The sequence below is a fragment of the Lagopus muta genome, chromosome 29, assembly GCF_023343835.1.
Source record: "Lagopus muta isolate bLagMut1 chromosome 29, bLagMut1 primary, whole genome shotgun sequence".
NCBI lineage: Eukaryota > Metazoa > Chordata > Aves > Galliformes > Phasianidae > Lagopus > Lagopus muta.
Genome location: NC_064461.1, coordinates 1,126,743 through 1,154,492, shown reverse-complemented (window position 1 = coordinate 1,154,492; position 27,750 = coordinate 1,126,743). Strand labels below are relative to the sequence as shown.

General features: G+C 60.5%; 3 protein-coding genes across 10 annotated transcripts; all 3 read right to left on the bottom strand.

The window, feature by feature from the left end:
- Positions 1–95: 95 nt before the first annotated feature.
- Positions 96–16,174, bottom strand: PI4KB (phosphatidylinositol 4-kinase beta). Of its 4 annotated transcripts, none has more exons than XM_048929079.1 (12): positions 15,939–16,174; positions 11,492–12,455; positions 7,457–7,501; positions 4,533–4,760; positions 4,185–4,412; positions 3,483–3,592; positions 3,236–3,340; positions 2,616–2,739; positions 2,268–2,533; positions 1,941–2,073; positions 1,314–1,434; positions 96–1,137 (listed from the first exon to the last, which is right to left on the bottom strand). In XM_048929079.1, exons 2-12 carry the CDS (start codon positions 12,425–12,427, stop codon positions 956–958), a joined length of 2,478 nt encoding a protein of 825 aa, XP_048785036.1. In that variant the 5' UTR covers positions 12,428–12,455; positions 15,939–16,174; the 3' UTR covers positions 96–955. The 4 variants fall into 4 exon arrangements, with proteins under 4 accessions (XP_048785036.1, XP_048785037.1, XP_048785039.1 ...); XM_048929082.1 differs by having other exon boundaries at positions 1,025–1,137; positions 1,937–2,073; XM_048929080.1 differs by lacking the exon at positions 7,457–7,501.
- Positions 16,175–16,803: 629 nt separating this feature from the next.
- Positions 16,804–20,620, bottom strand: RFX5 (regulatory factor X5). 5 transcript variants are annotated; one of them, XM_048929052.1, is made up of 10 exons: positions 20,514–20,620; positions 19,937–20,067; positions 19,659–19,692; positions 19,270–19,352; positions 19,076–19,201; positions 18,714–18,830; positions 18,507–18,588; positions 18,134–18,338; positions 17,906–18,003; positions 16,804–17,700 (listed from the first exon to the last, which is right to left on the bottom strand). In XM_048929052.1, the coding sequence occupies exons 2-10, from the start codon at positions 20,053–20,055 to the stop codon at positions 16,879–16,881; spliced, it is 1,686 nt and encodes a 561-aa protein (XP_048785009.1). In that variant the 5' UTR covers positions 20,056–20,067; positions 20,514–20,620; the 3' UTR covers positions 16,804–16,878. The 5 variants fall into 5 exon arrangements, with proteins under 5 accessions (XP_048785009.1, XP_048785010.1, XP_048785013.1 ...); XM_048929053.1 differs by lacking the exons at positions 19,937–20,067; positions 20,514–20,620 and having other exon boundaries at positions 19,076–19,198; positions 19,659–19,930; XM_048929056.1 differs by lacking the exons at positions 19,937–20,067; positions 20,514–20,620 and having other exon boundaries at positions 19,270–19,348; positions 19,659–19,930.
- Positions 20,621–21,141: 521 nt separating this feature from the next.
- On the bottom strand, positions 21,142–27,390 carry LOC125685757 (methanethiol oxidase-like). The gene is made up of 12 exons (XM_048929125.1): positions 27,288–27,390; positions 26,070–26,123; positions 24,607–24,719; positions 24,345–24,530; positions 24,130–24,250; positions 23,791–23,973; positions 23,032–23,210; positions 22,556–22,634; positions 22,354–22,475; positions 22,186–22,278; positions 21,611–21,729; positions 21,142–21,529 (listed from the first exon to the last, which is right to left on the bottom strand). The coding sequence occupies exons 1-12, from the start codon at positions 27,352–27,354 to the stop codon at positions 21,367–21,369; spliced, it is 1,479 nt and encodes a 492-aa protein (XP_048785082.1). The 5' UTR covers positions 27,355–27,390; the 3' UTR covers positions 21,142–21,366.
- Between the last annotated feature and the right edge of the window lie 360 nt (positions 27,391–27,750).

Sequence of the window (27,750 nt, the reverse complement as noted above, 5' to 3'; positions counted from 1 at the left end):
CCTCATGAGGTCTGTGGTGCAATGGGGGCATTTCCCCACCGCGTGGCCGTGGGAACACAACGCTGCGATACAAGAATGGTTGGGTGGGTTTGAGCTTCTGTTGGTTTTGTTTTTTTAATGCGAAATAATCACCGTGACAAATAATTAGTGCTGAAAGAACAGAGGGGGATGGAGGGGGGGGACGGCCCTACAAACATGGGGGATTGGGGCAGTGGGGCTGTAAGGGAGCAACTGTGGGTCAGCAGCACTGCCCCCATATAGAGCAGGAATCCCCATTTCCTTCACTCCTTCAGGGGGTTCAGTGCTGCCCGGACCCCATCCCACTGCTGCTGTGGGGCCAGACGGTCTGGGGGGGCAAAGCAGCCACCGACGTTATTGTGGGAGGGGGGAGAAACACTTCACAGTCCCCAAAGGGGGGAACAGAGTCCAAAAAAAAACCAACCACACAAAAAACTGGGAAGAAGAGCGAGGGGGGGGGGGGGCCCAGGTGGGCATCGGCCCCAGCGGGACCCCACGGTGAGGGGCTGCAGTGGGAGCGCAGGATGGGGCCATCGAGAGGGGGGACCAAAGGAAGGGGCCTACAGGGACCCCCACAGGAGCTGCGTGGGGGCACATGCAGGGATGGGGCTGTTGGGATTCACCTCCACGCAGCACTGCTGGCACTCACTGGTGGGGGTCAGACCCATTCACCCCCCCGACCCCATCAGTGTTTTTCGGGAGCGCTCCCCACCGCCCTGCAGCCCTCTGCAGCCCTCCAGCCCCACAGGGACAGTGCAGCCCACGCCCCCCACGCGCCCCATGTGCCCATTTTCACTCCTATTCGCACAAAGAGGGATTTTTCTGCTCCGTTTTGTGTTCTTATTCTTAGGAGTCCCTCAACACAGAAGAAAAAGACCCCCAAAGCAGAAGGGCCGTCCCCAGGAAGGGGTCCCACGTCCCCGCAGGGGGGCTGCGCTCACATGATGCCATTGGTGAGGTACTGGAAGCCATCGTACAGTTTGGTGGTGATGGAGCGCATGCTGCCGTCCACCATCTGCTCCACCAGCAGCTGCAGCTGCTCCTCCGTCATGTTCATGTGGAAGCGCTCCTTCAGGTTGCGGATGGTGCTGGAGCCGTGGAAGCAGGGGAGCTGCGAGCCTGGGGGCGAGAGGAGGGTGATGGGGGGGAACCCCACAGGGCTCCACTGAGGGCACGGGGGGGGGGGATCTGCTCTGCGCTCAGCCTGCAGGGCCGTGCCACCGACGTGGGGACGGGGCTGGGCTCCGTGAGGCTGGTGATCAGCAGGACAGCCCCGGGGCAGCCCCCCCCCTCACCTTGCTGCATGATCTCCACGATCTGCACCACTTTATCCATGTGCTTCCGTGCAGCGATCAGCCCCTGCAGCATCAGCATCTTGTAGTAGTTGAACATGTCCCCGTCTGGGCCCCCCATCACCTGCAGGGCAGAACGCAGTGAGCGGAGGGCAGGGAGCAGCGCTGCTGGGGCAGAGCGATGGCACAGAACACTGGGATCATGGGGGAATTTCACAGCGCCCGAGAATGGCTTGGGTTGGAAGGGACCTTTAGAGGCCACCCGGTCCCACCCCACCAAGGTGGACAGGGATAAAGTCCCTTCAGCCCGAACCGTTCCTATGGTTCCACGGTTCTGAGGTTGATCTTTCAGGATCTTTGCAGCCCAACCATCCCACGATTCTGTGGGTGATCGTCAAGGTCACAGAACGACAGGATTGTCTGCACTGGAAACCATTAAAGGTCATCTCATCCCCTGCAGTGAACGGAGATCCCGCAGCTCCATCAGCACTCAGCCCATCAGTTTGACCACGGGGGTCTGCACAGGGTCGTGCCATTTGACCACTATGAGCGAACCCACGCTGCACAGAGCTCCATCTGGAGCCGGTTTACACTTGCAGCTGTCAGCCCTTGGGAGCATCACTCACTCACATCCACGAACTCCGTGGTGAGTTTGAAGGCGGACGTCTCGAAGCCGAGGTTCCTGGGGGAGCTGGAAAGGATGAACCCGAAGTCGATGTGGATGATGTGTCCATCTGCATCCAGCAGGATGTTCCCGTTGTGCCTGAGCGGGAGGGGAAAGGCTCCGTGAAACTCTGCATGCTCAGAGCGGGGCAGGCGCTGCCACCTCCGCTCCCAAATTCGCCCTCTGTGCACAGAGCGAATCCCAGGATACGGCACCGACAGCACCGTCACCCCACGGCGTTGGCCTCAGCCCCCCCATGGCATCCCTGCACCCCTGCTCACTGCGGGACCCACCTGTCCTTGACCTGCAGCAGGTAGCACACCAGGCAGTAGCCGGCGCAGCTCTGCACAAAGTTCCTCTGTGCCGTCAGGAAGGACTCGGTGTTGTAGCTGCCGTGCTCCTGCAGGAAGTAATCCAGCAGCGACAGCAGGGATTGCTTCTTGATTTGGTGGATGGAAACGGCGTTCACCACCGGCTCAATCATGCCGCTGTCGGCGGAGATGACGAGGATTTTGTATGGCTTGATCCAGAGCGGGACGCGTTCCTGCTCCCAGATGGACTGCGGGGAAAGAGAGGAAACCTCAGCACTGCAGCTGGGGGGGAAAGGAGGGCCTCCCATGGCCCCATCCATCCCTCCTCACCTGCAGCTGCTTGAGGACCTGGAAGGCCAGCAGCTCCTGCCGCAGGTCGTCCCCACACTTCACGATGACGGAGAGGAGGCGCCAGGAGGGGAGGTGTCCATATGGGGACCCTTCCCTGATCCGCCTGCGGGAGAAACATGAAGTCAGGGTGGGAGGGGGCAGTGAGGTGCTCTGGTGGGGGTGTGGGGGAAAGGAGAGCCTCCACCCCACCGGGACTGCAGCAAAATGAGCTCCGGGCCACTCCTGATGGCCAACGAGCCTCAGCCAACCTCAGGGTGAGCTCCCCTGTGCCACAGGGCATCATGGAGAGGAGTGGAAAGGAAGGAGCTCCTGAGTCCCCCCAGAAAACACCCACATCTGTGCAGTGGGGACTGGACATACAATTCCAAGGCCAGGAACACAAAGGATTTATTTTGGGGCTGGGCCAAAACGCCCTGACACAGCAGGAGCCTATAAATACCCGCAAAGCCCCTCCGAGCTCTGCCCAGGGACAGCAAATCAGAGGGATTTTCTCCCTCCTGCTCTTCTGCTCCCACGCACCAGGTCTGGAGTCGGCTGCAGGCTCAGGAGGATCGATCTCACATCACCACGTGCCCCCCCCACGCAGACCCCCACCCTACCTGACTTTCTCCTGCCACGGCTCCTTGAGGGCGACAGCGGATGGGTCCTCGGGGTCCCTCCTGAAGGACGTGGGGGTGTGAGCCAGCTGCTCCGAGAGCCGCCGCCTGCGGGACAGAGCGGGGTGGGGGTCAGCAGCACAGCGCCGTCATGCGACCCCCACAGCCCCTCAAAGGCTCAAAGGGCTTTGGAGGGGTCCCACGGGGCTCAGCCCCACCACCTCCCCCGGACACAACGCTGGGACCTCACCTGATGTCCCCGGCAGCGATGAACACCGGCTCGCGGCTCTCCTGGCTGGTGATGCTGTCCACAGAGAACTGGGAGATGTTGTCACAGCTGTTGGTGTGGATTTCTGGCAGCTGGGAGGGGAGGGGGCTGCTGTTAGTGCCTGTGTGACCTCAGGACAGCAACCCACAGAGCCACAGAGTGCTTTGGGATGGAAGGGGCCCTTAAAGGCCGTGTGGTCCCACCCTCATGATGAGCAGGGACAAGGTCCCTTTGACCCAAACTACTTGTACGGTTCTGAGGCTGACCTTCAAAGACTCTTCCAACCCAACCATCCCATGGTTCTGCGGACCATTAAGGTCACAGAATCACAGAACGGTTTGGGTTGGAAGGGACCCTGAAAGGGCATTTCATCCAACTCCCCTGCGACGAACAGGGACGCCCACAGCTCCATCAGAGCTCACGGCCCACCAGCCTGACCATGGGGGGCTGCAAGGAGTGGGGCGCCATCTCCCTGGGCAGCCTGTGCCACTGCCCCTAGGTCCTTTCAGCAGGGCTGCGCTCCATCCTTCCGTTCCACCCTGCAGTCACAGCAGAGGCCGTGGTGACCCACACCCTGCACTGGCTCTGCCGACCCTCAGGCGGTTCTCCCAGCTGCACGGCGGGGTCTCTCTGGATGGCACATGGATGGGAAGGACGGGAGCCCTGCCCGCAGCACGGCCTCACCTCCACCTGCAGCTCCACGATGTCGTCCACAGACCACGCCTCGTCGTCGTTGTCGTAGTTGGGGACGGTGGTGAAGCTGCTGGTCCTCTGCTCGGCCGTGATCCCGCACTCGGGGAGGTTCTCGGCGGACCGCGTGCTCCGGATGCGGTTCTCGGGGATCCTGGCTGGGACATTCGCCGTGTCGAAATTGTCACATTCAAGCACTTCCACGTAGATTAAATAGGGCGCCTGGGGGAAGCAAAGCGGCGTTACGGGGCTGCGGGAGCGCAGAGCCGCCCTCGGCCTCACGGGGCGAAGGCAGAGCAGAGCGGGGCGTTTTGGAGACGAAACCCGCGCTGCCCGGCTCACCTTGTCCTTGGAGTTCAGCACCACCGCCTGCGTGTGCGGCACCCGGACCACGTGGTGCTCGAAGCCAGCCGTGGGCAGCCAGGCGCGCGCGGGCAGCTTGTGGTTGAGCAGCGACAGCTCGGAGATGAGCCGCTGCGTCTTCTGCTCTTTGGTGGGCAGCGTGGCCAGGCGCTTCCCGATGGCCATCAGGGATTTGATGAACTCCCGCTCGGGAGCGAGCCTGACGGGCTGCAGGGGGAAGGAGGGCGCGGCGTGAGGAGCGGCGGGCTGGGGGCGCTGCTCGCTCCGCCGGCGGCTCCGAGCCCGGGACGGGCTCCGGAGGGAACGCGGCTCTGCCCACCCCTGCCTCCCGTACGGGGCGACCCCGACGCCTCCCCCTCCCACCGCGCAGCTGGAACCCCCTCCTGGAGCCCAGCGATCCCCACGTCCACCCCACAGCTCCGGGGTCCCACGTGGCTCGGCTCTGAGCCCCCTCGGTTTCTCAGCCCCGATCGTTTGGCACAGAGCGAAGTGCAGCTTTGCGGCCCCGCAGGCGAAGGGCTCCATTTGAAAGACAAACTTCCCGATCGGCACAAGGAGCGATGAACGGCTGATTTTTTGCCACGAGAAATGCAGGATCAAACTCGCACACGTGCTCACTGCACAACCATGCAGGAAATGCACATGCAACAAGCTGCAGGGCGTGAGAGAAGGCAGCAAAATGGAAAACGGCGGAGAGCAGAAGAAAGGAATGGTGAAAGAGGAGCAGCACCGTTTGTTCCCTTTGGGAGGGGAAGTGGGAGTGCGGTGTAGTCCACGTCAAAAACCCCCCAGCCGGGGCTCAGCCCAGCGCTGCCCAAGGCCGCAGCACTTCCACAGCCTGCGGGGCCGCCTGCTCCACTGGATCCCATTTCTGCACAGAGCTGATGCTCTGCTCCTTCCAGCACCGCTTCCCTTCCTCTCCCACCGCTCTGCTACGGAACGTCTGCACTCCAGGCTGCACAGCTGGGGGTTGGGGTTGCGCCCACCCCGCGGGTCCCATTTCGGACCAGGCTGCGCTCCCCGCTGCCGTCGTGCAAAGCCCTCCCCGTCCAGGCTGGGACCAATCCGTGCAGCTCCAGCAGAGGCCCATCTGCTTCCCCAGCACTCCCAGCCCTGCTCCTCCCACAGCACCGTCCCCCAGTGCCGGAGCACCGCACCGCCCCCAGCCATTCACGTTCTGCTTGGAAACCTTCCGCTCTCAGCTCCTCCGACCACGAACACGTGGCCAAGGCCGGCCTTCCCCAACCCCTCTGCTCCGAGCGCATCCCCAGCTCAGCACTATTTGGCATTAATGGGATTGAGATGTGGCTTTTCCCCCAGTCCTCCAAATGCAGCTGCCAGCCCAAGATGTTGCATCCTGTGAGCCTGCCGCCCCCCTCATGTGTTGAGGATGAGCCGACCAGCTGTGGGTCCCCCATCCTTCCCCATTCATAAATTCGGGATAAACACTTGCAAAGAGCCCAGCTGGCTGCACTTCTGCTTGAGATAAAGCAGCAGGGCTTGCACAGCCTGGAAGGAAAGTTTTCCTGGCCGCGGGTGCTCCTGCTATTGGCCACGGCCACCCAGGGCTGCAGGGCTGGCACCAACCCTGAAAAGCAAAGGGAGGGCAGACACAGTGCTATCAGCCCACCCCCCACCTCCCTCCCAGCCTCTCACACGGACTCCTCACCTCCTGCTGTGCCTCAAAACGCAGAGATGGAGGAGATCCCATGGATCTCCGAGGTTGGAAAAGACCGCCAAGCTCATCACGGCCAACCATCACCCACCCCAACCCCCCTGCCCACTCACAGGGTCACTGAGGTTGGAGAAGATCCCTCAGGACATCACGTCCAACCCAACCCATCCCCCCCATGCCCACCATCCATGCCCCTAAATAGGAGCACAGAGCCATTAGGGTTGGAAAAGACCTCCAGGACCACCCAGTGCATCCCCACTCACCCCACGCTGCCCAACCGCAGCACTGAGGTTGGAACAGATCGTTCAGATCCCAACTCATCACCCCAGCCCCCCCCCCACATCCCCAAGTGCCACATCTCTGCCATTCTGCATGTGATGACCTCCCCCCTCCACTTCCAACACACCTCTGCTCTTCTGGAGCAGAAATATTTCCTAATATCCAACCTGGAAACAAAGCCCCAAAGAGGAGAGCCCACGTCTGAGCAGGGCTGGGGGGCACAGCTCTGCTGCAGGTTTTCCTCCTGCTCTCAGCAAAGAGGAACACAAGGAGCTGGGAGGGGATGGGAGCCCATGTGAGGTGCTGGGTCCCCCCCAGCCCCTTCCCCCCCCACCCAATCCCAACCCTGAGGGCTGCAGGTCTGTGAGGCACCGCGTGCTGCTGCCCAGGGCAATGGATTTGATCATGGACTACATCTTGGGATCCCACTGTAAATCCCAACCAGGGAACGCAGGGAGCAGGAGGATGGTGTGAATGAGAAAGGTGCAATTGGCTCGGAACTGAAAGAAGGCTCACAGCAAAAGGAGGCTCTGCTGGAGGTGCTGGGGTCGATCAACAGCCCAGAGTGCAACGCAAAGAGGGGAGGAAACGATCCGTGGAAGAAGCAAATGAAACCCCGGCTGGCAGAGGTTTTGTTTTTCAGAAAAGGACAAATTTAAGGAAAACAGCATTTCCTCTTTGTCTGCTAACGCTGCGGCGCCAAGGGCAGCGCGTGGCGGGGCAGGACTCACAGCTCAGCAGGAGGGGAGCCCACAGCCCCACGGCTGGGCCCACTTTGTTTGGAGCAGCCAGGTCCAACCCCCGGTCTGGGTTTGTTTGATGCCCAAACGGGCAGAAAGCCTTTGGTGCCACGCTGGGGGCAGCGGTTATGAGGGGTCTGGAGGGGGTGGGGGGCAGAGGAAATGCTGCTGTAGGACGGAGGGCCCAGGAGCAGAACAAAACCACTTACGGAACAGAATGAGTTATCAAGGCTTTCCGTACTCGAGGAGAGCTCCTGGGAAATGGATGGAAGGGGTTTTGGTGGCCGTTTTTGGGTGGTGGCAGCACGGTCAGAGAGAGGAAGGAGGGGGAGGAGGAGAAAAAGCAGTAGTTTAGCTCCAGGTTCATCACCGTCACTTTGCATTTCTTTCGTTTTGCTTGGCCCCCCATTGCGTCACTGCTGCCTTCCACTCCGGGCTCCAAACCCCAGGGCTGGCGTCCAGAAAAGCCAACACAAACCAACAGAACAACCAACATGGTTTCCCCTTCCTCGTCCTTCCAAGCTCTCCTCCACCCTCTGCTCCCCACACTCCGCCCCACATCCATTCATTGCATACAAAAAGAGGTGATGGCGGTGCTTCCCCCCCCCCCCCCCCACTCTCAGTGATGGGTTTTAATGTTCTCCTCCCAAAAAGGAACAAACAGATCGTTGTGAGCGCATTAATTACAGGGAAGTGCTAATTCCATCAGGCTTAATCTCACCGTAAGCAATAACAGTGTTCAAATTAATAGCTTCCTTGTGACTGCAAACAACCCTACAACGGTGCTGAGCCCCAGCAAGGCTCATGGAGGGAAAAAAACGTCAGAATTTGTTGGCAAATGGAGCACCGAAAACACAACCTGCACGGTGGGGCTGCCAGGTGCCTCCCATCGGAGCTTTGGAGGCACTGAGGTGGGAGCTGTCGGCTCCTGGCGTGAATGTGGGACACGGAGCCCAAAAAGCATTTGAAAACAGAGCTCAGTGCAGCTCAGCCCACAGCACCTTCACCTCCACAAACCCCCTGCAGAGAACCTTCGTGCCGATGGAGAAACCAAGCAACAAACCCTCCTGGTTGCCATGGATGGCAACAGTCTGCGCCTTAAAAAAACGAAAGCGAAAGGAAGCTCAGGAGCCCGGCGCCACCAGCTGCGCACTGCGGGTTTCACCTCCAAGACAAACAAGCAGGGCAGCCAAAGTTGGATCACAGACCCTACGGCTGCTGCTGCCACCACGGCCACGGGACCGACGTCCCAAAGCCAAAAGGACAGCGCAGGAAAGATGATGGAGAAAGGAAGCCAAGGCCCAGAGCTCTGGAGGGCCCAGCAGTAAGGCTCGCGGCGTTGCAGCGTTAACCCTGCTGTGGGTTCCCGTCCCCAGAGGGAAGCTGCGGGGCAACCAAGGAGCTCTGCTGGGAAAGGAGCTCCACCAGAGGGGGCGCTTCCAGCAGCACCGCCAAAGGCGCCGCTCCAGGGGCAAAAGGCCGCAGCCCACAGCCGCGTGGTGCCAGAGAGGCGTTCAAAGGGGATCCGCGGGCAGGGAGGAGCAAGCGGAGGGAGCGCAGCCTCCGAGCAACGCTTCCCATTCCGAGCGACGGGCGAATCGGAGCAGAAATGCCGACGCAGACAGCTTTGCACGCAGCTTTGCACGCAGCTTTGCACACAAACCCGGCTGCTGATGTGGCTGCTAAAAAGAAAAACAAACAAAAAAAGCCCCGCAAAGCCCCGCTCAGCCCCAGCGCCGCGCGAGAGCTCTGCTCCTCCAACACGGCGACCTGCAGCAGCCCCAGCCCCGCTGGCACCAGAGGAGCTCCCTCCCGCAGCCAACCCAGATTCTTAACCGGTTATTCAATTAGCAGCTTCCTAATGAACGTTTTTCCCCTCTGCACGCCTCGTGGAACCGGTTGAGCCGAGCGCCGTTCGCACGCCGCGCCCCGCCTGCAGGCACTGCAGCTCTGGGCTGGGGGAGCTCCAGAGCGCTGCATCCCCTCCCACTGCCCACCACCCAGCTCTCACCAGCGCTCCTCTGCCCATTAACTCGGCTCGGGTTACGGCAGCTCATCTCTCTTGGGCTCTCAGGTTCCCCAGTGGAAAAATCAGCATCAAAGCATTCGGACACTGATCTCAGACACGGGGTTTGGGGGTCCTGCGCAGGGCCGGGGGGGGCTCGGTGGTCCCTGCGGGTCCCTTCCGATTGGGGACGTTCTATGAAGTCCCCACTGACGGCTTCTGCCTCCTCTACCTTTGTGTTATTTGAAAAGCAGCAAAGGAAAAGAAATTTGCAGCATCAGAACCAGAGCACGAAATGGTGCTGCAGATGGGAGCTGGTGGAGACTGAGAACCACAGCACAAACGTGTCACAAAACCTCTCCTGCTGCTGTGGTTATGCAGTGTGAAGTGAACACAGAGACCTCAGCAGAGGGAACTGTTTGTTAGAAACAAATCGCTGCAGCTGTGAGCAGCCGTGGGGAAAGGAAGAGCGGATCCCAGAGGCTGCACCATGGAGCCACGGGGACCCAGAGGTGTGAAATGGGGGACAGAAGAGGTGCAATACCGATGGGAGATGAGGGACTGCGTGCAGTCACAGAAGGGTCTGAAGGCATCAAGTGTGGCCGAGGTGCTGTGGTTCATTTGGCTCAGGGAAGATGGAGAACAACGAAGCGCTGGTCCTGCTGTGACCCTGCCTGCTGGTGCTCCGGACTGAGGGAAACCCCTTGCAGGTGGAAGCAACCCCACATTTGCTGGAATTCACACCAGGGATCAGCCCTAAGATACACACGCAGACAGGCCTGGCCCGGAACACAGCCCCGGCAGCAGGCTGAGCGGTGGGACGGCAGCACACAGAGCAGCACTGCTCAGCACAAGGCCGGGGTGTTCAGAGATCAGGGAAGCTCTGACAGCACCTCGACCGTCCCCACTGCTGCACAGCACTTAAACAGCCTGTGTGGCCGTGAGATCGAAACGAGTTTCAAAGCAACACTGCCAAGAGAAACCATTCTCCGAGCTGCTTTCATCCATCATTTATGAAAAGCTTCGGTTCCCATTTCTCAGGCAGCTGCAGTCAGTGTGAGCACAGGACCTCGGCACGTCCCGCCTCCCACAGCCACTGCTTTACGACCACGAAGGGGAAAGATGGGGACCATCAATTTGCTCAGCCAGCCCCAAACGCCTCGTGCCCCGGAGCTGGGGGGGTTTCAGCCTGGGCTCAATGAGACAGAGCACTTCCAGCCCTCTGACCGAAGCTTTGCAGCCCTGTAACCTTCACATCCATTTCCAAACACACCAACCCCGAGTTTCATGCAGGCAACGAAAGCACGTGGCCCCTGCAGTGACTGACAACAGAGGGAATCTCAGACGAGGCAGGGAAGCCAAGAAATCCTCCACTGTTGCAAAAGCACCACAAGATCCCTGTGTCCAGACAGGGAGGGCGGCTGCCAGCACCAGCAGCCCAGGAAGGGGCAGTCTGGGATGGGGTCCGTGTGCCCCACAGATGGGGAGAGGCCACGTCAGCCCCACCAGCCATCACCAGCCTGTTCTGAACGGGGCAACCACCACGGCCCGTCCATCAGCACAGCTCACAGCCCTCAGCTGCCCAGAGCCTGTCCAGCATTGCCAAGCCCCAGCCGGCTGCAACAAGGAGGAAATCAGATTTCCAACAGCAATCAAAACAGAGACATCAGCTTGGCTGCTGAGTGGAGTGGGAGCTCAGCAGCGTAGGAAGCAGCTCACTCTCCCCATCCAGCTCTCTGCCTTATCTGAGAAGCCATCACACATCCTCCCTTCCCACTGCACCAGGAAAATTCCCCCTTTGGAGCCTCTGCTTCCTTGAACGAACGCAGAGGAGCGGCACTCCCACACCCACAAAGCGCCTCCAGATACAGCAGCGTCTTCTCAACCCACGGAAATGAAATTTAAGAGGAACTCTGCCTGCACATCCCGCCCTGATGAACCCCACGGAGAGCTCAGCAGGGCAGGGATGAGCCTGGTGAGCTGCAGGGCTGGGGAGGTGAAGATTTGGGGCCGAGGGGCCGCAGGGAGCCCAAACTGACCCATGTAGGCACCCAGACCCCTGCTGTCGCCAGAGCCGGACTCTCCTTCACATGAATGTTAACAGAAGAATCACAACTCCATCGCAGCAAGCAGGACCAAAATCCCTCAGCAGAGGAGCTGCGGGATGAGGACCAACGGCTCAAGCACGTCCCTATGGGCGCCCCCCCCAAGGCCGAGTTCTGGGGAGCCCCAACATTACCTCCTCCTCGCTCTCCACTTTGGGGTTGCTGGCTGTGCGCTTCAGATTGCTGCTCAGGCTGATGGTCACCGTGGCGTCCGACTTGGACCTCTGGTGAGTCCTTTTGGAAGGGGACAGCCCCACGTCGGGCGCCGGGCTCAGCGAAGGCAGCTCCCTCTTCCTGTGAGCTGGCTTCAACTCGTCCGAGAGGATGAGCTTCCGCAGCTTGGTCCCTCGGGAGTGCCGCTGGGTGGAGATGTGCATGTCGGACGAGTAGGCGCCCAGCAGCAGCGCGCACTGCAGGGAGAAGTTGATGCTCTGCCGGCAGCGGTGCACGATGTAGGGCTTGATGGCGTCCCCCACATCCTCGTCCATGTGAATGTACATATTGAGCAGCTGCGGCAGGTAGAAGTCCACATCCTCGTTCCTAAAGCAGAACAACCTATTCCCAATGTAAGCCTGCACGCCGGGTTCCTTTGAATTGTACAGGTATGAAATGGCCATGGAGATATCAAAGAGTTTGGATTCAAAGAGCCGCAGGAGCCAGGACTGCTTCGCCGAGTTGTTCTTCTGCCGCTTCCGGGCCGTCCTCACCGTGTTGGCCGCGGTCTCATCCTCCTCCTCCTGGATCCTGGAGGCCGTGCTGGGCAGATCGTCCAAGCAGCGGATCTCACAGCCCTCCACCAGCTCCCCGTTGGCCAGATCCCCGGCAGCCCGCAGGCCGCGCTCCGCCTCGCCGCCATCGCCCGCGTCGGTCGGGCTGTCCGAGGAGACGCCGTGCATCAGCTTCACCTTCTCCAGGACCTCCTCGCAGGCCTTCTTGGCCACCTCGGGGTCGATGACTGCCAGCTCCCCGACGCCCTCGGTGATGACGCTGAGGGCCGCCCCGTTGCCCTGCGGCACGCAGCCGGGCTCCACGCCGCTCCCTCGCGCTGGGTCTGCGATGGAGTCTCCCATAGCAGTGGTGGACCTGCACCTTTCAGAGCTGGAAAAAATAAGGAAAAGAGACAAAAAAATGTGGTTAGGGATGCAGCTTCCACTGCGCAGGACGGAGCTCCCAGGGTGAGGGTCCTGCCCAAGAGCTGAGAGGAGCACTGGGGCAAACCGACAGCCTCCATCGGTGCAGGACGTGCCCATGGAGGCAGCCAGTGGGTTCTGAGGGTCTTCCTGGTGCCCACCCAGGCTGGAGAGAGCTGTGTGCATCTCTGAGCCATGACACCAAATCTCTGTTACCATGACAATAAAAAAACCCGAGCAAGCCAAAAAGAGAAAGAGAAGGGGAAAGGAAGAACCAGGGTGCTCGGCAGGCAGTGATGGGACCCCACAGTGCTGGAGGCCGTCCTGCTCACCCTGCTCCACTGCTGCCCTTCAGCTTCCAGCAGGATCAACACCAAAGGGAAAAGCTCCCGAGTGCCCAACCCGCATTGCCAGGGCAGCAACGAAGGGTTTTATTGCTGCAAGGTCCCTGCTCTCAAAGTCCAGGCACTAAAGCCTGGATGACACATCCTCGCCAATCGTTAGTGCTTAAAGACGATTTAAAAGCGAGATAAACGAGGGACTGAGCGCACCTTCTGGTTTCCTATCTTGATAACAAGAGCAGCGGGGCATCCCTGCAGAAAACCAGCCAGAATGATGGCAATGCCAAGAGAAGCAGCCTGCTAACACTGCCATAACATCCCCGCAGCTCACAGCCTGCAGGAGAGCACGGAGCACTGCGAGCAGATTGATGATTCCCTCCTGCTTTCCCCATTCAGCACAGTGGGAAAAATGAGAGCCTTCGGAGGAGTTGCTCAATGAAATATTTGCTGCTTCCATGCGACCCTCGGCCCAGCTGTGCTCCAGAAATTGCACCAGGAGGTTCCTGCAACGAGGTAATTCCCTGCTAATGGAATGACCTTGTGTTATCTGATTACTTCTGCAGGCGATTACAGCGGAGCAGCATAAGCCCTGAGGAGGAGCACAGGGACACCCCGCAGAGATCCAGCAGTGACCCGGCACCGCGGCGCCGCTCCCAACAGCTCTGTCCCAACCCCATTCCCTCCGCTGTCCCATCGCCCCAAGGCAGTGGGAGAATCCTGCCCTCGGTTCCCCTCCCGCAGTCACCGTTTCCCATGCCACCACCCAGCGCCTGAGCCGGGAGCACCGGCGGCTTTACACCGCGTCGCACCGGGCGCACGAGGCACCAGAGGCACCAGGACGGTGAGTGGGGGTGAGGGCCGGGCTGATGACAGCACAGCACCGGCCCCGACAGGCCAGCCCCAAGCCGGGGCGCGTGCCAACTTCCTCCTCCTGTCCCCAAAGCGCAGCAGCAGGGTAAAGGAACCCGACCAAAGTTCAGCAGTCGGAATCGATATGAATGGCATCTTTCACAGCAGCACGACACCGCATTTTCCTCTGTGCCTGCCATTCCCTTCGGTCCAAATCCCGCATGCCTCGAATAGTTGTGGTCATTAGATCCTAAAGACCCGGCAAGCACAAGGAAGTTGTTCTTCCTTCTTGGTGAGGCTGTGAAAACCCAAACAACCCAATTTTTAAATTAGCACCACTCAGGCAAAAGGGAGAACCCACAGCACAGTGCAGGAAGGATCTGAGAAACCTCCTTTGGAGAAGGAAAGAGCAGGGAAGAAAGGAGTCCCAGGAGAGCTGTGCTCTTGGGGTGACCCAAGGCAACCCGTCCTTGGGGCCAGAGCTCAGCGCAGCAGGCGCTGTGCTCCCAGGTGGGCTCCTGCCCCGCACAGAGGGACACACATCAGCCACGTCCCAACACCCGGAGTGAAACTGTCAGCGCTGTCACTGTTTGCAGTCAGACAGCCCCGTCCTGCAGGAGTCCCCACGCTGCTCCTGGACACTGTTTGTGCAGCAGTGCTGGGCATTCAACCTGCCCAGCGCTCACGGCAAAGGCAGGACCGGATTCAAAGCACTGAAGCCCACTGACATCACTTCTCTCCACCATTTCCAGGTGACCACACTTCAAAACAGTCACTACAACCACAGCCCCGATTCCCAAATCCTTTCCTACGTCAACCAGGAGTGCAAGGTTTGCTCCTCCGCCGCGCATGCAGCCTTGCGCCCAAGGAGACGCAGCCGGGCAGAGATCTGCAAATGCTGAGTGGGTTAAACTTGGATTAAAGCACTGCACACAGCCCACAAATCCACCCCAGGGCTGCAGGGTTACCTCTGTGCTTTGCAATCAGTTCTCTGCGCTTCGGGTTCGCTCCTCAGCCTCCCCGCACCATCCCAGCTCCATCACAGACACGTGTCCCAAAATCCCCATGGAGGGAATTCACCTCTCTGCATTCTTCTGGGGCTCACGTCACCGTTTGCTCAACGTGTTCCAATGTGCTACATCCCTCCCCAATCTCCCCCGTTCCAAACGGGTCTCACCAGGGAGGAAAAGCCCCATCGGCTCCACACAACAAAGCGACGCAGCCTGGAGAACAGGCTGAGCCCAGTTCTGTGGCTCATCCTCCACCCACAGCAGCAGCAGGCCAAGTTTCTCTCTGGTGGAACTGTGCTGAAGTCAGTGATTAAACACAAAATAAAAGGAAGCTCCTATGAGCACAGAAGCAGTCGAGGCAGCGGCGTCAGCACAGCTCCTTCGAGAAGGGACAAAAGCAAAGGGAGCTCGGCTGGAGCAGAGCTGTGCCTGCACAGGAAAGCCAAGTCTCTCTCCTGCCTGACTTGAATAAGAAATATTGGCCCTGGCAAAGCACCAGGAGCGCGGGATGAAGTCTCACCAAGACATCTGGTCTCTATTACGCCGCGGTACTTTTTGTTTTGCTCAGAGCTGATGGCCCTCCACATCTCACTGTGCCTTCGGGAGGGTTTGGAGAGAGGCAGAGCAACTCTGCGCTCCCTGCGGTGCCAGCGAGCTGAAGGGCTGGGGAAACTGAGGCATGAGGTGCCAGGATCCACTCAGCTCACAGCAGCACTCTGCACCAAAGCAGCAGCAAACAGATCCCTCTGGGGAGGCTGCTTCCTCTTTCAGGCCTGAAATCCCCTTCCCAGAGCCCCAGCACTGCTGTGGACACACTGCCAACCAAGCTTTGCTCGCAGCTGAAGCAGATTCAGCCCTCACGCAGCACACGTGGCTCACCCTGCATTACAAATAACAGCCCTACGGCCACAGTGGGAGCCCCCTCCTCCCTGTGATCACAGCTGCCTTGGACCTGAGCATTAATCACAGAACTGCAGGGCTGGGAAGGGAGCACTGGGGATCCTCACAGCCAGCCCTGCTGCCAACACATCTGTTCGCATGGGGTGATAGGATGGGGTGGAAGGGTCCTCAAAGATCACAGAACAGTGGGACCACAGCTCGGCTGGGCTGGAAGGTCCTCAAAGATCACAGAACCACGGGAGCACAGCACGGCTGGGTCCTTACGGAGCTCAGGCCGGCAGTGCTGAAGGGACCCCACAGCCCCGGCCGCCCCATTTCCTCCCCACGGCCTCCCGACCCCCCCCGCCCCACCTGCAGCGCTGCGGACCCGCGGGGCGGCGGTGCGGAGCTCCGGGGCGGCCGCGCGGGGCTCCCGGGGCGGCTCATCCTGAGCCGAACGCTCTCGGTGCTCCGGGAAAGGGCCCCGAACCGAACGATTCGGCCTCCGCGGCGCTCTCCGGAGCCGCTGGGGTCGGGGAAGCGGCGCTGGGCCCGGCGGAAGGCGGCGGCGGAGGCAGCGCAGGCCCCGGCGGCCCGGGCTGCCCGCGGCGCCGCCTGACGGGACGGGACGGGGCGGGGCCGGGCGGGGCGGGACAAAAGCACACAGCGCCCCCTGCCGGCCCGGAGGGATGGTGCGCGATGGAGGCGTGACCAATCGGGAGGCGTGGTTAGGGGAGTGGGGCGGGGCCGACGGCGGGCGGGGCTATTGGGAGGCGTGGCCGGGGGCGTGACCAAACGGAGATGGACGGGGCGGTGGGGTGTGGCTAAAAGGGGGCGGGGCCTGAGGGCAGAACAGCGTGGAGCTCCGGGTTTCACTGAATCCGCTGTTTTTCACCTCAAATCACCCCTTTGGGCGCTATTGTTGGACCCAGAGGGGAACTGAGGCACGCAGCTGCCATCCTGTGCCTCACCAATGCCGTGTGTCCCCATGAGACTCCGTGCCACCCCAGGGATGGCGCTACTAAAGGGAGGGTGACATTCCTTGTTTGGACAATGGCACCACATGGACCATGTCACCCTGATGGTGACACTCAGGAAATGGTGAACCCCTGGGACAGCGAGGTGACACCCAGTGACATTCCAGGGATGGTGACACCTGGGGATGGTGACATTCAGGGGACAATGACACCAATAACGCCCCCACCCCCCGTCCTGGTGACACACAGACAGGCGGATGCACAGCGCTCAGTGTTTAATGGCAGGTGACAGCGACATGCGGTGATGAGGACACCCCGCTTCCAGCAGTGGGTCCCTATGTGCCCCCCGGGAACACAGGGCCATGTGGGGCTGTTGGCTCCGTCCCGGCTCCACATCCATCCCCACACAGCGCAGTGTCATTATTGTCCTCTCCTGTGACCCCGCTGCCACCTGGTGCCACGCTCAGAGTCTCCTCCTCCTGCAGCCCACGGCCGTCCTGGATGACACTCACTTGGGTTGGGGACATCACCACTGCGCCATCTGTGATGTCACCTCCATGGGCACCGTCACCTCCATGGCCACTGTCACCTCTGTGCCCACGGTCACCTCCATGGGCATTGCCCTCTCTGTGCCCATGGTCACCTCCGTGTGTGCTGTCACAGCGCTCAGACCCCACATCCGTCCCCTCGGCCGCATCCCCGGTGCGACCCGGTGACCCCACACCTCCTTCCTCCTCCTCCATCCTCTTCCTTGGCCGCCCGCGCCTGCGTTTGGCCCCAGCCTCGTGGGCCACCTCTGGGGACCGCTTGGTGGCCACAGGGCGCTGGGCTGAGCCCGGGGGGCCATCAGGGGCCGCTCCGCGGGGGCTGTCAGCTGCGGGCACGGCCACGCCGGGCAGCAGCACATTGAGCCCGGGGGGCAGCGGGACGGCCACCTTCACGGTGCCCCCCAGTGGGGCAGCTGTCAGCTTGGGGGCCAGGACTGGAGGGGAAGAGCACACGGCTGTGGGGCCAGGTGGGACTCGGGGGAGGAGAAGGGGCAAACGGGCCATCAGCGCGTTCACCTGGGGGCTGCTCGGTGGCCGGGGTGGCTCCGGGGGCTTCTTCTTGTCAGGACGCGGTGGGATGGTGGCCTTGGGGACGCTGTCCTTCTTGGTCTGTGGGTGTGGATGCAGTGTGAGATGTGGACATGGTGGGACACCAGTGAATGTGGGACACAAGGATGGGGACATAAAGAAAGCAGAGACATGGGGACAGGGACACGAGGAGGACAGGTGTATAGGGACAGGGGATACAAGATAGGGACAGCTGGGGATGGGGGACAGCAGCGGATGGGGGGCATCGTGTCCCATGTGGCCTCACCTGTGCCAGGCTCCGCTCGCCTCCCTCCGAGGCCTCCAGGCCATTCCTCTTGGACAGTGGAGGAGAGCGGCCATCACGATGGGCCTTCTCTGTGCTCTCTGGGGACACGCAGTGAGACGTGAGGTGGGGAAGAGCCCCACTGAGTGGGGACAGTGCCCAAAGCCACCCCCACAGCCACTAAACTCCACACCCCACGGGGACACCCGGTAGGGTCCCCCGTCGGCCCACCTGAGACCACCATGGCCATGACGAGGTCGGCGCGGGCCGAGCGGGAGCTGATGATGTGCTGCTGGATGAGGAACTGTGCCACCTCCACGATGTTGTTGAAGGAACGTTTGAGGATCTTCTCGGCCCAGTCGCAGGTCAGGGCGCAGGCCGCTTCCATCACCTCGCTGGTGTAGGACTGCACCAGGTCTGTCAGCTCCGTGTGCTGCTGGTGGGACACCAACATCACCAACGGGGCCAACAACGCCACCGTCACCACTGTATGGGGACAGAGCGGAGCTCAACCCTCGCTCGCCCCACGGGAATGCATCCTCCTGCCCCACTCCTTTCAGCGTATCCCAAAGAGGCAGAACACGGACCGGCATGGAGGACTTACAGTCTCTGCCACCTTGAGGTCCAGGCTGGGCAGTGGCGGCAGGCTGACCACCGTCTTCCTCCGGATGCCGCTGTAGCAGTACGTGTGTTGGGGTTAAGGGGCAACAAAACACATCTGGGACAGCTGACTGTGCACCGACCTCACACACAGCACCAGGAGCCACCAACGCTGCCTGCTGCATGGAGACCCATCACAACAAAAGGATATTTCGATTGCCCACGGCCTCCCAGCCTCCTGGCCTTGATGTTGGGGAAGATCTCCCGGATGATCTTCCCGAAGTTGGCGGCGCTCAGAGGGCGGCAGCAGAGATTATCGCAGTACTGCCTGGGGGGGAGGGTGGGTCAGAGCTGCCGACCCCTCCTCGCTGCTCCCATTCCGTGTTCCAAGACCTGCTGTTGGGCACGGCCATTCCCAACCAACCCAAGTGCCACCTGACCCCAAACTGAGCTCCATGGGGCACCACCACGCTCACCTGTAGGCGTTATAGATGACCTGCACTGAGCATGGCCATTCACAACCAACTCCAAGCACCCACTGCCCCCAAACCAAGCCCCATGTGCTCCGCTCACCTGTAGGCATCATAGACATCCTGCTTGGGCAGGCAGGTGTCTGTGTGCTCCTCCAGGTGGTTCCGGATCCAATTGCAGGCATGCATGTACTCAGCTGTGCTCAGTGAGCTCAGGTCCAGGCTGCTGCTGGGAATGATGGCATGGAGTGAGCGGATGGGGGTGATGGCTCGGGGAGGCAGACCCCCAGCACCCACCTCCTGTCCCCCAGGCTCGGCCCCGACGGCAGCTGGAGGTAGAGGTAGAGCTTGTCACTGTCGGAGAACTTCTGGACATCTTGCTATGGGCGAAGGGTCCGAGCGGAGGGGAGGAGGGACCGGAGACAAAGAGAGGTGAAGGATCCAAAACAGAGCCAACATTCATGGAGCATTTGAAGCCAAAGGTTTGTGAGCATGGGCACAGCCTGCACGTGGGGTAAATGGGGCCGGGGGGACAGCAGGGGTTGCTCCATGTGGGGCTCAGGGAACGGGTGCTGAGCAGCTCCTGACCTCTATGGGACGTGGGATCGGGGAAATGGGGCTGGAAGAGGGGTTTGGATCATAGAGGGGTGGGCACACAGCGCTCCCCCACCCACAGAGGCACTCACCAGGATGGCGTCGACTTTGTTCTGCACCGCTTTGCTGCAGGGGACAGACAGAAGGGACAGAAGGGACAAGGGGAAGGCATCAGGGCATGGGATGGCCTCACTCCGAGGACCCCCGCCCGCGTCCCGCTGTGCTCCTGAGGAGCTCTGCACCGATGTTCCCACCCAAAAAAGGCACCGACTCTCATCCCTTCCGTCCACGGGGCTACAAATTCATCACCCCTGAGAAGTCAGACCCCGTTTGGGTCGCTCGGGTTATCGGGAGGGCGCTGCAGCCTTACGAGATGTTGCCCCGCAGTTTCTGCAGCAACGTGCCCGGCTCTGCCGCGCTGCTCCGGGAGCCGCCGGGTGACAAAGTGCCCTTCTTGGTGGCCTGGGGGCTCAGCTCCTCGTCGGCCATGGCATTGGGATCCTGGGGGGGGGGAGGATGAAGAAATTCAGCCCTAGAATGGGGAGGGGAGCCCCTCAGAGCCCAAATCCTCCACTGGTACCCGCAGAGTTGGCTCTGCCCCCCGTGTCCCCACCCGGAGACGTGTTACTAGCAGCAGGGCGACGGGACGCAGGAGGACAGCGGGCAGCGCAGCCCGGCATGGGCCGGGGACGGCAATGGGGGGACGGATGGGAAACGGGAACGGGGACACCGGGCTATAAAGGACGTGAGGACGGGGGACACCACGGCACAGAGGGGTGCGGACGGGGGGTGGGAACATGGGATATGGGAACGGGGGACAGCAGGGGGTGGGGACAGCAGGGACCCCCGGAGCCAGCAGCTCCCGGCGGACGGTGGGACCCAAAGGCGCGGGGACTGCAGCGGTGACCGCGACCCCAGCCGCGCTGCGCCCCCCGGCCCGCACCCACCTGCGGGCTCTGCTCTGCCCCGTCCCGTCCCGCTCCTCCTCGTGCCGCCGCCTCCCCGCGCACCGGGAACCGAAAGTGCTGCGCCCCTCGTCGGGCCGCCGGCAGCTTTTTTCTGATTGGCTGCGGCGCAGCAGATCTGCCCGGATACTGCGCCGTGCTTTAATGTGATTGGCTGCTAGCGGCTGTCCTACCCGGATACAAGCGGGGCTGCGCTGCTGAGTGGCGGCGCTCGAGCTGAAGTCTGCCTAGCAACAGCTCCTGATTGGTGGAGTGGAGGGAGGGGATGTGGGGGTAACCGAGAGATGTGCGTGCAGCGTGCGTGCAATAAGCGTGCAGAGTGCGAGCAGCGTGTGTACGGTGTGCATACAGTGTGCGCAGTGTGCGAGCAACGTGTGTACAGCAACGTGTGCAGTGTGCAGTGTGCAGTGTGTGTGCAGCACAGTGCGCGTGTGTGCACCGTGCGTGCAGGCTGAGCTGGCAGTGTATGCGTGCACAGCAACAGGGCTCAGCTTTTGGGGGGCAAACAGAAGTAGAAGAAAGGATGGAGATGAGGGAGTTCTGGTGCAGAGGTCTCTGCTTTATTGTGGGGTGCTCAGGGTTGATCGCTGCACCCTCTGTCGGCACGGGGGGGACTCCAGGGCTGCAGGGTGGGCTGGGATGCAGGTGTGGGATGTGGGGCATGGGTGCAAAATGCATGATAGGGGATGTGGGGTGTAGGGTATGGGATGCATCGTGTGGGGCACGGGGAGCTTTTGGGTGAGCACAGCCGTGGACCTCGAGCTTCTTTATCCAGCTGTGCCCTCAGCACCGCTGTGGGGCAGCACCCGTCAATGGGAGGTGGCGGCGGGCGGCCCTAAACCCAAATGTCAGAGGTGCAATCCCCGCCGGGGTAGCGCATCTCGTGTGCCATGCAGGGCCCCCCCGGCTCCTTCCCGAAATCCACCAGGAAGTCGCGGTTGACGCTCAAACCGCCCCTCTCCGTGTCCACGTCGATCTGCAGCATGACGGAGCCGTCCCTGCAGGGGGCACTGGGGGTCAGGGGGCACAGCCCCTCCAGCGGCAGTGAGCGCCGCGGTCGGACGCCCAGCCGCTCCCACCTGATGAGGTCGGGGTAGAACTGCCGGTCCCAGGCGCTGTACAGCGACGTGGTGACGTAGAGCCGCTTCCCGTCCAGGCTGAGCTGAATCATCTGAGGGCCCCCTGGCACCTTCTTGCCCTGTGGGAGGCGGAGGGGAGGCGCGGTGAGCAGCGGATGGTGGAGAGGAACCAGAGGGTCCTCTGTGCCCGACCGTGGCGTTGTCCCATAGGACATAGTGGAGCATAACCAGGACCTCACCACGGGGCCTCGCTGTCTTCCCGTGGGTCGTGGTAGAAAACTGTGCCACCTCAACCATGGCGTCATCCCATGGGATGCGGTGGAGAACCACCAGAACCTTTCACTTGGCCACGGTGTCATCCCATGGGAAACGTGGAGGAGAGCATGGGGCCCTTGCCACCCAACCATGCTGTTGTCCCATGGGACACGGTGGAAAGCCAGCAGAGCCTTGCCACCCAGCCATGATGTCAATTCATTGGATGCAGAATCAGGGGAATTGGATGCTCCCCATCCTCACCACCACAGCCCCACGTAGTTGGAGGCTCAAGATGGAGGTGGGAAGAGCAAAGTGCTCACCTGGATGACAAAGGGCTCCGGCTGGCTCTGCAGCTCCTCATCTCTGAGCACGACCACGGGCCCTCCCTTGGAGATGCTGCCCCCCACAAAGACCTGCAAGAGAGAGGTGGCACGGTGGTGGCACGGGACCCGTCTGCCCCCGGGCAATGGGGCAAGCTGCTGCCTCACCTGTCCCACCAGCCTGGGCCTGCGGGTGTCAGAGATGTCATACTGGCGGACATCCCCGTGTAACCAGTTGCTGAAGTAGAGGAATCTGTCGTCCAGCGAGATGAGGATGTCGGTGATGAAGCCTTGGGGATGGCACAGCACAGTTGCACACGAGCGGCGTGGCGGGCAACGGGCACACAGCAGCTCGTGGGGAAACACTCACTTGGCATGTCTGGGAGCAGCCAGCCCTCCACCTTCTTGCTAGGGACCTGGATCACCTTCTCAGCTGCCCAGTCACCGCACTGCAGGACAGAGTGCGGCCCCACAGGGCTCAGAGTGGGCAGGAGAAGACCCCAGGGTGGGGGACGCCATGTGTGCGTGCAGCAGAGGGATGCAAAGCTCGCTCCTGGCTCTATAGGGCCAGCAGAGGAGCCAAGACCTGAGGCAGAGCTGTGGGGCCTGGAACCTGTCTGTCTTTCCAACTGGATTAACTGGTTTGGGCAAAGAGGTTCTCCTCGCCCGGTTTGTTGTTACCACAATAAGCACTGAGAGCATTGCTCACATTGTATAAATCCACAACCAAGGTTTAAATCCTCCAAATCCCATCGTCCCAACAAAAACCACTGCTGGTCAGAACAGGTCCTGCAGCTGCAGCCTGGATGGCATCCCGGTGCAGGGCAGCATCCTCCCAGCACGTACCTCCGTCTTGTAGAAGCGGTGGATGGCGCTGCTGATGGTGCAGCCCACGAAGCCCTCGGCTGCGTCAGGGTTGTGCAGGAAGCGAATCTCCAGCGGTGCTGCATCCTCACCCACGTCGATGGCCTGCACGTAGGTGTGGGTCGTCCAGTCCCACACGTTCAGGCGGCGGCCGTAGCGCCCTGAGAGGGGGCAGGGGGTTCTGAGGGGTGCTGTGGGGAGCGGGGCCACCACAGATGTGCCGTGGACCCAGGTGAGCCCCGATGGCCCCCAGCACAGATGACAGAATCACAGAGTTGTTAAGGTTGGGAAAAGCCTCTGAAATCACAGTCTTCATAGACTCAGTAAGGTGGGCGACGACCTTCAAGGACATCAACCCGTGGTGGACCTGACGATCTCGACGTGGTGGTCGACCCATCACCACCACGCCAACCGAACCATGGGCTCAAGAGCCACATCTACATTGCTCCTGCTGGGTCCCACCAGGGAAGATCCTCGTTAGGAGGAGGCCTGAAGGGCAGGGACACCAGTGGAGGTGTTGGGCTGAGCTGGGGTTCATCCCTCATCCCCACTGCTGAAATCCAACCTGTGTTGCCTGTGTTTTAAATCCAAGTGAGCTGTGGGAATTTGTGTGCAAGACAGCAAGCAGGCTGTCTCAATTTGCTCCATGTCCACTGAATTGTCAGAAAAGGGCTGAAATTTGGCCTCGTGGCAGTGCTGCTCAGCACCTCTCCTGGAGTACTTCAACAGCAGTTTCCTCACCTTTCTTCAGGTCATTTGGGTTAAACCCGTATCCCAGGCACTTGGGGATTCCCCACTCCGTGCTGATCAGGACGTTGTGGCGCGGTTGGTACCAGAAGTCGTAACCCATCGGCGGGTTCTTGTCGCCCTTCTCCCAGGTCCCCTTGATGTCGAAGGTCTCTGCATCCAACAGAACGAAGCCACCTGCAGCAAAACCAAACACGCCTTGGTAGTGAGGAAACCACCCAGGTGAACTAAGATAACACCCAGGTTGTGTTCTAAGATAACAAAATATGGAGCAGGGTGCTGCAGACATCTTGGGATGGTGCTGGACGTGGGACCGCTTGCCCGGCCCCATACCTTTCCCATTGCCGGCCGGGTCTCCCAGCGTGCTGATCATCACCTCTCCACTGCCCAGGCAGTGGGAGGTGTGCAGGTAGCCCAGGTCACACTGCCAGAAGACGTCCTCCGGATTGATGACCTGCAGGATTTCACTCGCTACATGAGCTCTCCCCGGTGATGTGGCACTCGTGAGGCTCACAGGGCTGGTGGTCCCAGCACCGCCTCCAACGTACCTTGAAGAGCCTGGGAGCTCGGGGGTCGGTCCCCACATCCACCACGTAGATGCGGGAGGAGATCAGGCTGGGGAGGATCAGGCGGTTCCTCTTCTTGGTGGTGTCCCCAAAGCAGCTGCTGCAGGTGTTCCAGCCCGAGTGGTGCAGCTCATCCCCCAGGTTGGGCATGGGCAGGCGGTGGATCACCTGCAAAGCCCAGTCCCACTCACACGGAGGGTCAGCCGCTGCCACCCGTTCAGCACTGAGGTGAAGCGTCTGGTACCTGGCTATAGTGCGGAGATTTGGGGTCAACATCCACGGTGGCCAGAAAGTCGGGTTTCCCCCTGCCGGTGTTCCTGTAGATGCAGGGCACGTACACAATCTCCTCCCGCGGACCTTTCGAGATGGAAACATGGCTTGCAAAGGCGTCTGCAGGAACAGCCGGATTCCCACATCCCTGCATGCCTGGGGCTGGAGATGGCTGCCCCGGGGGAGCTGGGCTCATTGGGTTTGGGGTATCCTCCTCCCTATGGATTGCCATGGCTGTGGGTCGCTCCACCGGTCCCATGAACCAAAGCACGCTGTGTTCTCATGCATAGGCTGTGATTTTCGGGTGGTGCTGTGCGGAGCCAGGAGTTGGACTCGATGATCCCAACTCACTGGGTCCCTTCCAACTTGGGATATTCTATGGGGTCCCTTCCAGCTCAAGGTGTTCTATGATTCTGCGTGTCTCATTTCCACCATTTCCATCAAGCCTTAAAAATACATGAGGAGTGGAAAGGTGGAACTCTCGCCAGGCTGAAGCCAAGGGCACAAAGATCCCACTGAGCAGTGAAGCCCTGCTGGGTTCCCAGGCAGAGTGTGGTGACCCCAGCACCCCGACCCCACCGGCTCCTCGCCCTGCAGGGGTGGCACCATGTCAAAAAGTGCTGACCGAGCAAAGCAAAGCGAGGGGGTGGAACTGGTCTGAGAAATGCTGAGGAGGAGAAAGAGGTGGAAAACAGGGAGAGGTGATCTGGGAGCCTGGAGCTGATCCAAAGCAGCAATAGCTGCTGCCTTTTCAACACTGTGCCTTTATCAGCCCTTTATCAGTCTTTAAGCACTCAGTCCTTTGCTGTTGTTTGCTTTGCTGAAAGGTATTTCGGGATGGGAGTCACGGAGCAGCACCAAACTCCAGGACTGAGGTTTCAGAGCTGTGCTTGCATAGCACAAAGGATTAAGGAAGGATTAAGGGAGGGACTGCAGCAGGTGATGCTTTCCTTGAGCTCTTCACACCGGAGCTCACAGTTCTGGCAGTGCAGCCAGAAGGATTTCCAAGCAAAGTTCCCGAGCAAACAGCCTGGGAGGGCGGATTTTACTGCAGGAGGTTCTGAGCAGTCACCAGGAGCAGAGCTGACGCCGTGTTCTGGAGGGTGTCCTGAAAATCCAGAATTCCCCTCCAGCCTTCTCCACTCCCTGCAGATCTGAGAGGGGCCGCAGCAGCACCGCGTTCCCTCTGGGTTCTGCCCTGCGCAGCCTTGGGTGGCTCTGTGCAGGTTGTGACCCATCCCAAGCTATTCTGAAGTCTGAAAAATTCTGACACCGTGATGCAACTGAGGCTTGGCCCCAGACGAATGCTTCCCTGGCTCCTGCTGGGAACCTCCTCCGTGGATGGAGCTCACTGATCTTGAAAGCACTGCTCTCATCTTCACCTTCACCCGCAGCCAGCACAGGGCTGGTCCCCACAGCCCCACGCAATGCACTCACCTTTCATGGCATCCAGGGGAGAGGCGTAGCCAGGACCACACGCTCCGCACCGGGCTGCGTTGGAAACAAGAAGGAATGGAAAATAGGTGGCAGTGAGAGATTTGAAAGCCCTTTTGGCAAAGGCCAAGGGCCTCTTTGGAGCCACTGTGGTCTGAGAGTATCCCCTGCGGCAGTGGGACCACATCAGCCCCAGGCAAGGCAGGTGGTGGCCCTCCAGCACCCACCAGTGAGGCCTCCAAAGATGAAGATGGGCATCCAGAGTGAACCAGGATGCCCACATGCGCCCAAAGAAATCCCCAGACCCAGCGCCTCCAAAAGGATCCCTCCAAGAGGCGTTAAAGATCAGGTGGACGGGGTGCAGAGCACCCAATGGAGCTGAGGATGTCCCTGTTCACTGTGTGGGATTGGGCTGGACAGCCTTCAAGGGTCCCTTCCAACTCAAACGATTCTGTGACCTTAATGATCATCCATGGAACCATGGGATGGTTGGGTTGGGAGGGTCCTTAAAGGTCAACCATGGGATGGTTGGATTGGAAGAGTCCTTACAGGTCATACTCAGAACCATAAAACCATAGAAGAGGTTTGGGTGGAAGGGACCTTGCCCTGTTCATCGCAGTGGGGTGAGACCAGATGGCCTTTAAGAGCCCCTCCCAGCTCAAAGGATTCTGTGATTCTTTGTTTCTGATCTTTCCCGTTTAGGATGGCGAGCCTGAGGAGAGGGAGAAAACCCACAACCATCAAACCTCACAACGCAGCTTTGCTGACTCAGTTTCATGTTTGCTTTTGAAGATTTTCTCCCTGAGGACAGCACGTTCTGCGGGAAGCACAGGGCATGGGGCTGCTGTTCCTTACCCGGAGCATCGTGGAGCCACCCCTTCTCCCTTCCCCTGCAGAAAATGCCCCACCAAACCCAAACTTTGCATTGAGGACTCCCTGCCAACGCACGGCACAGTTTGTTACAGGTGCATAAAAGTGGGAATAAGCAGACAAAAAGAAGTTAGAATGCTTTTAATTATCAGTGTGCCTAAATGCTACCTGGCAGAGGAGAAAAGTATCCGTCTCCAGGCAGAGAAAACACCACGCTCATCCCCACGTGTGGAAAGCTTTATGCTTTCAGAGTGTCCCAGGAGCAGAACCTCCAGGAGGAGATTTGAAGGACCGCAGAGCCGAGCAGGCAGCCAACCACCACAGCCCTGCATGCATGGAGAGGTCACTTACCAGAGCTGGAGGCTGTGCTGGATGTCATCTTCTGGTGGGGAATGGAAGGAGCTGATTCTGCCTGCATGCTGCTGCCCGGAGCACGTCGGTGAGGAGACGCGTCTCCGCGGGGCTCCAATATATAGGGAGAGCAATGGGGAGAGGGCTGGTGTGAAAAGGACACCGAGGGAGGATCCCCACGCCCCAGGGTGTGGGAGGCACCGGGGCAGCGCTGGAAACGTGCGGGGAAGTATTTCAGAACCTTCTCTCCTCCCACAGACGGAGGGCAAACGGTGGTGGCTGCACTCTGCAGCGTCACACTGAGAACACAGTGGAGATTTGGGGTACGGGGAGAAAGGGGGCAGCCCCACTCCTACGGGTCTGTCCTGGAAGTGCTGTGTGGAGCTTCCCCATGCGGTGCCCCCAGCGAGGCGTGGGCGAGTGCAGACGCTCCCGACCTCAGAAATAACTTAATGAGGTTGCA

Bases quoted from the DNA above. Each gene is read 5' to 3' on its own strand.
- RFX5 (XM_048929052.1), bottom strand. From the start codon at position 20,055: ATGGCCGACGAGGAGCTGAGCCCCCAGGCCACCAAGAAGGGCACTTTG. The intron at 19,693-19,936 runs GTAAGGCTGCAG...TGTCCCCTGCAG, and splicing joins AAACTGCGGGGCAACATCTC to CAAAGCGGTGCAGAACAAAG. The intron at 18,004-18,133 runs GTGGGCCGACGG...GCGTGTCCCCAG, and splicing joins CATGGCCATGGTGGTCTCAG to AGAGCACAGAGAAGGCCCAT.
- LOC125685757 (XM_048929125.1), bottom strand. From the start codon at position 27,354: ATGCAGGCAGAATCAGCTCCTTCCATTCCCCACCAGAAGATGACATCC. The intron at 26,124-27,287 runs GTAAGTGACCTC...TTTCCAACGCAG, and splicing joins CAGCACAGCCTCCAGCTCTG to CCCGGTGCGGAGCGTGTGGT. The intron at 22,476-22,555 runs GTGAGTGTTTCC...GCCATCCCCAAG, and splicing joins GCTGCTCCCAGACATGCCAA to GCTTCATCACCGACATCCTC.
- PI4KB (XM_048929079.1), bottom strand. From the start codon at position 12,427: ATGGGAGACTCCATCGCAGACCCAGCGCGAGGGAGCGGCGTGGAGCCC. The intron at 2,074-2,267 runs GTGGGTCCCGCA...CCTCCCGCTCAG, and splicing joins CTGCTGCAGGTCAAGGACAG to GCACAACGGGAACATCCTGC. The intron at 1,435-1,940 runs GTGAGTGAGTGA...TCTGCCCTGCAG, and splicing joins TCACCACGGAGTTCGTGGAT to GTGATGGGGGGCCCAGACGG.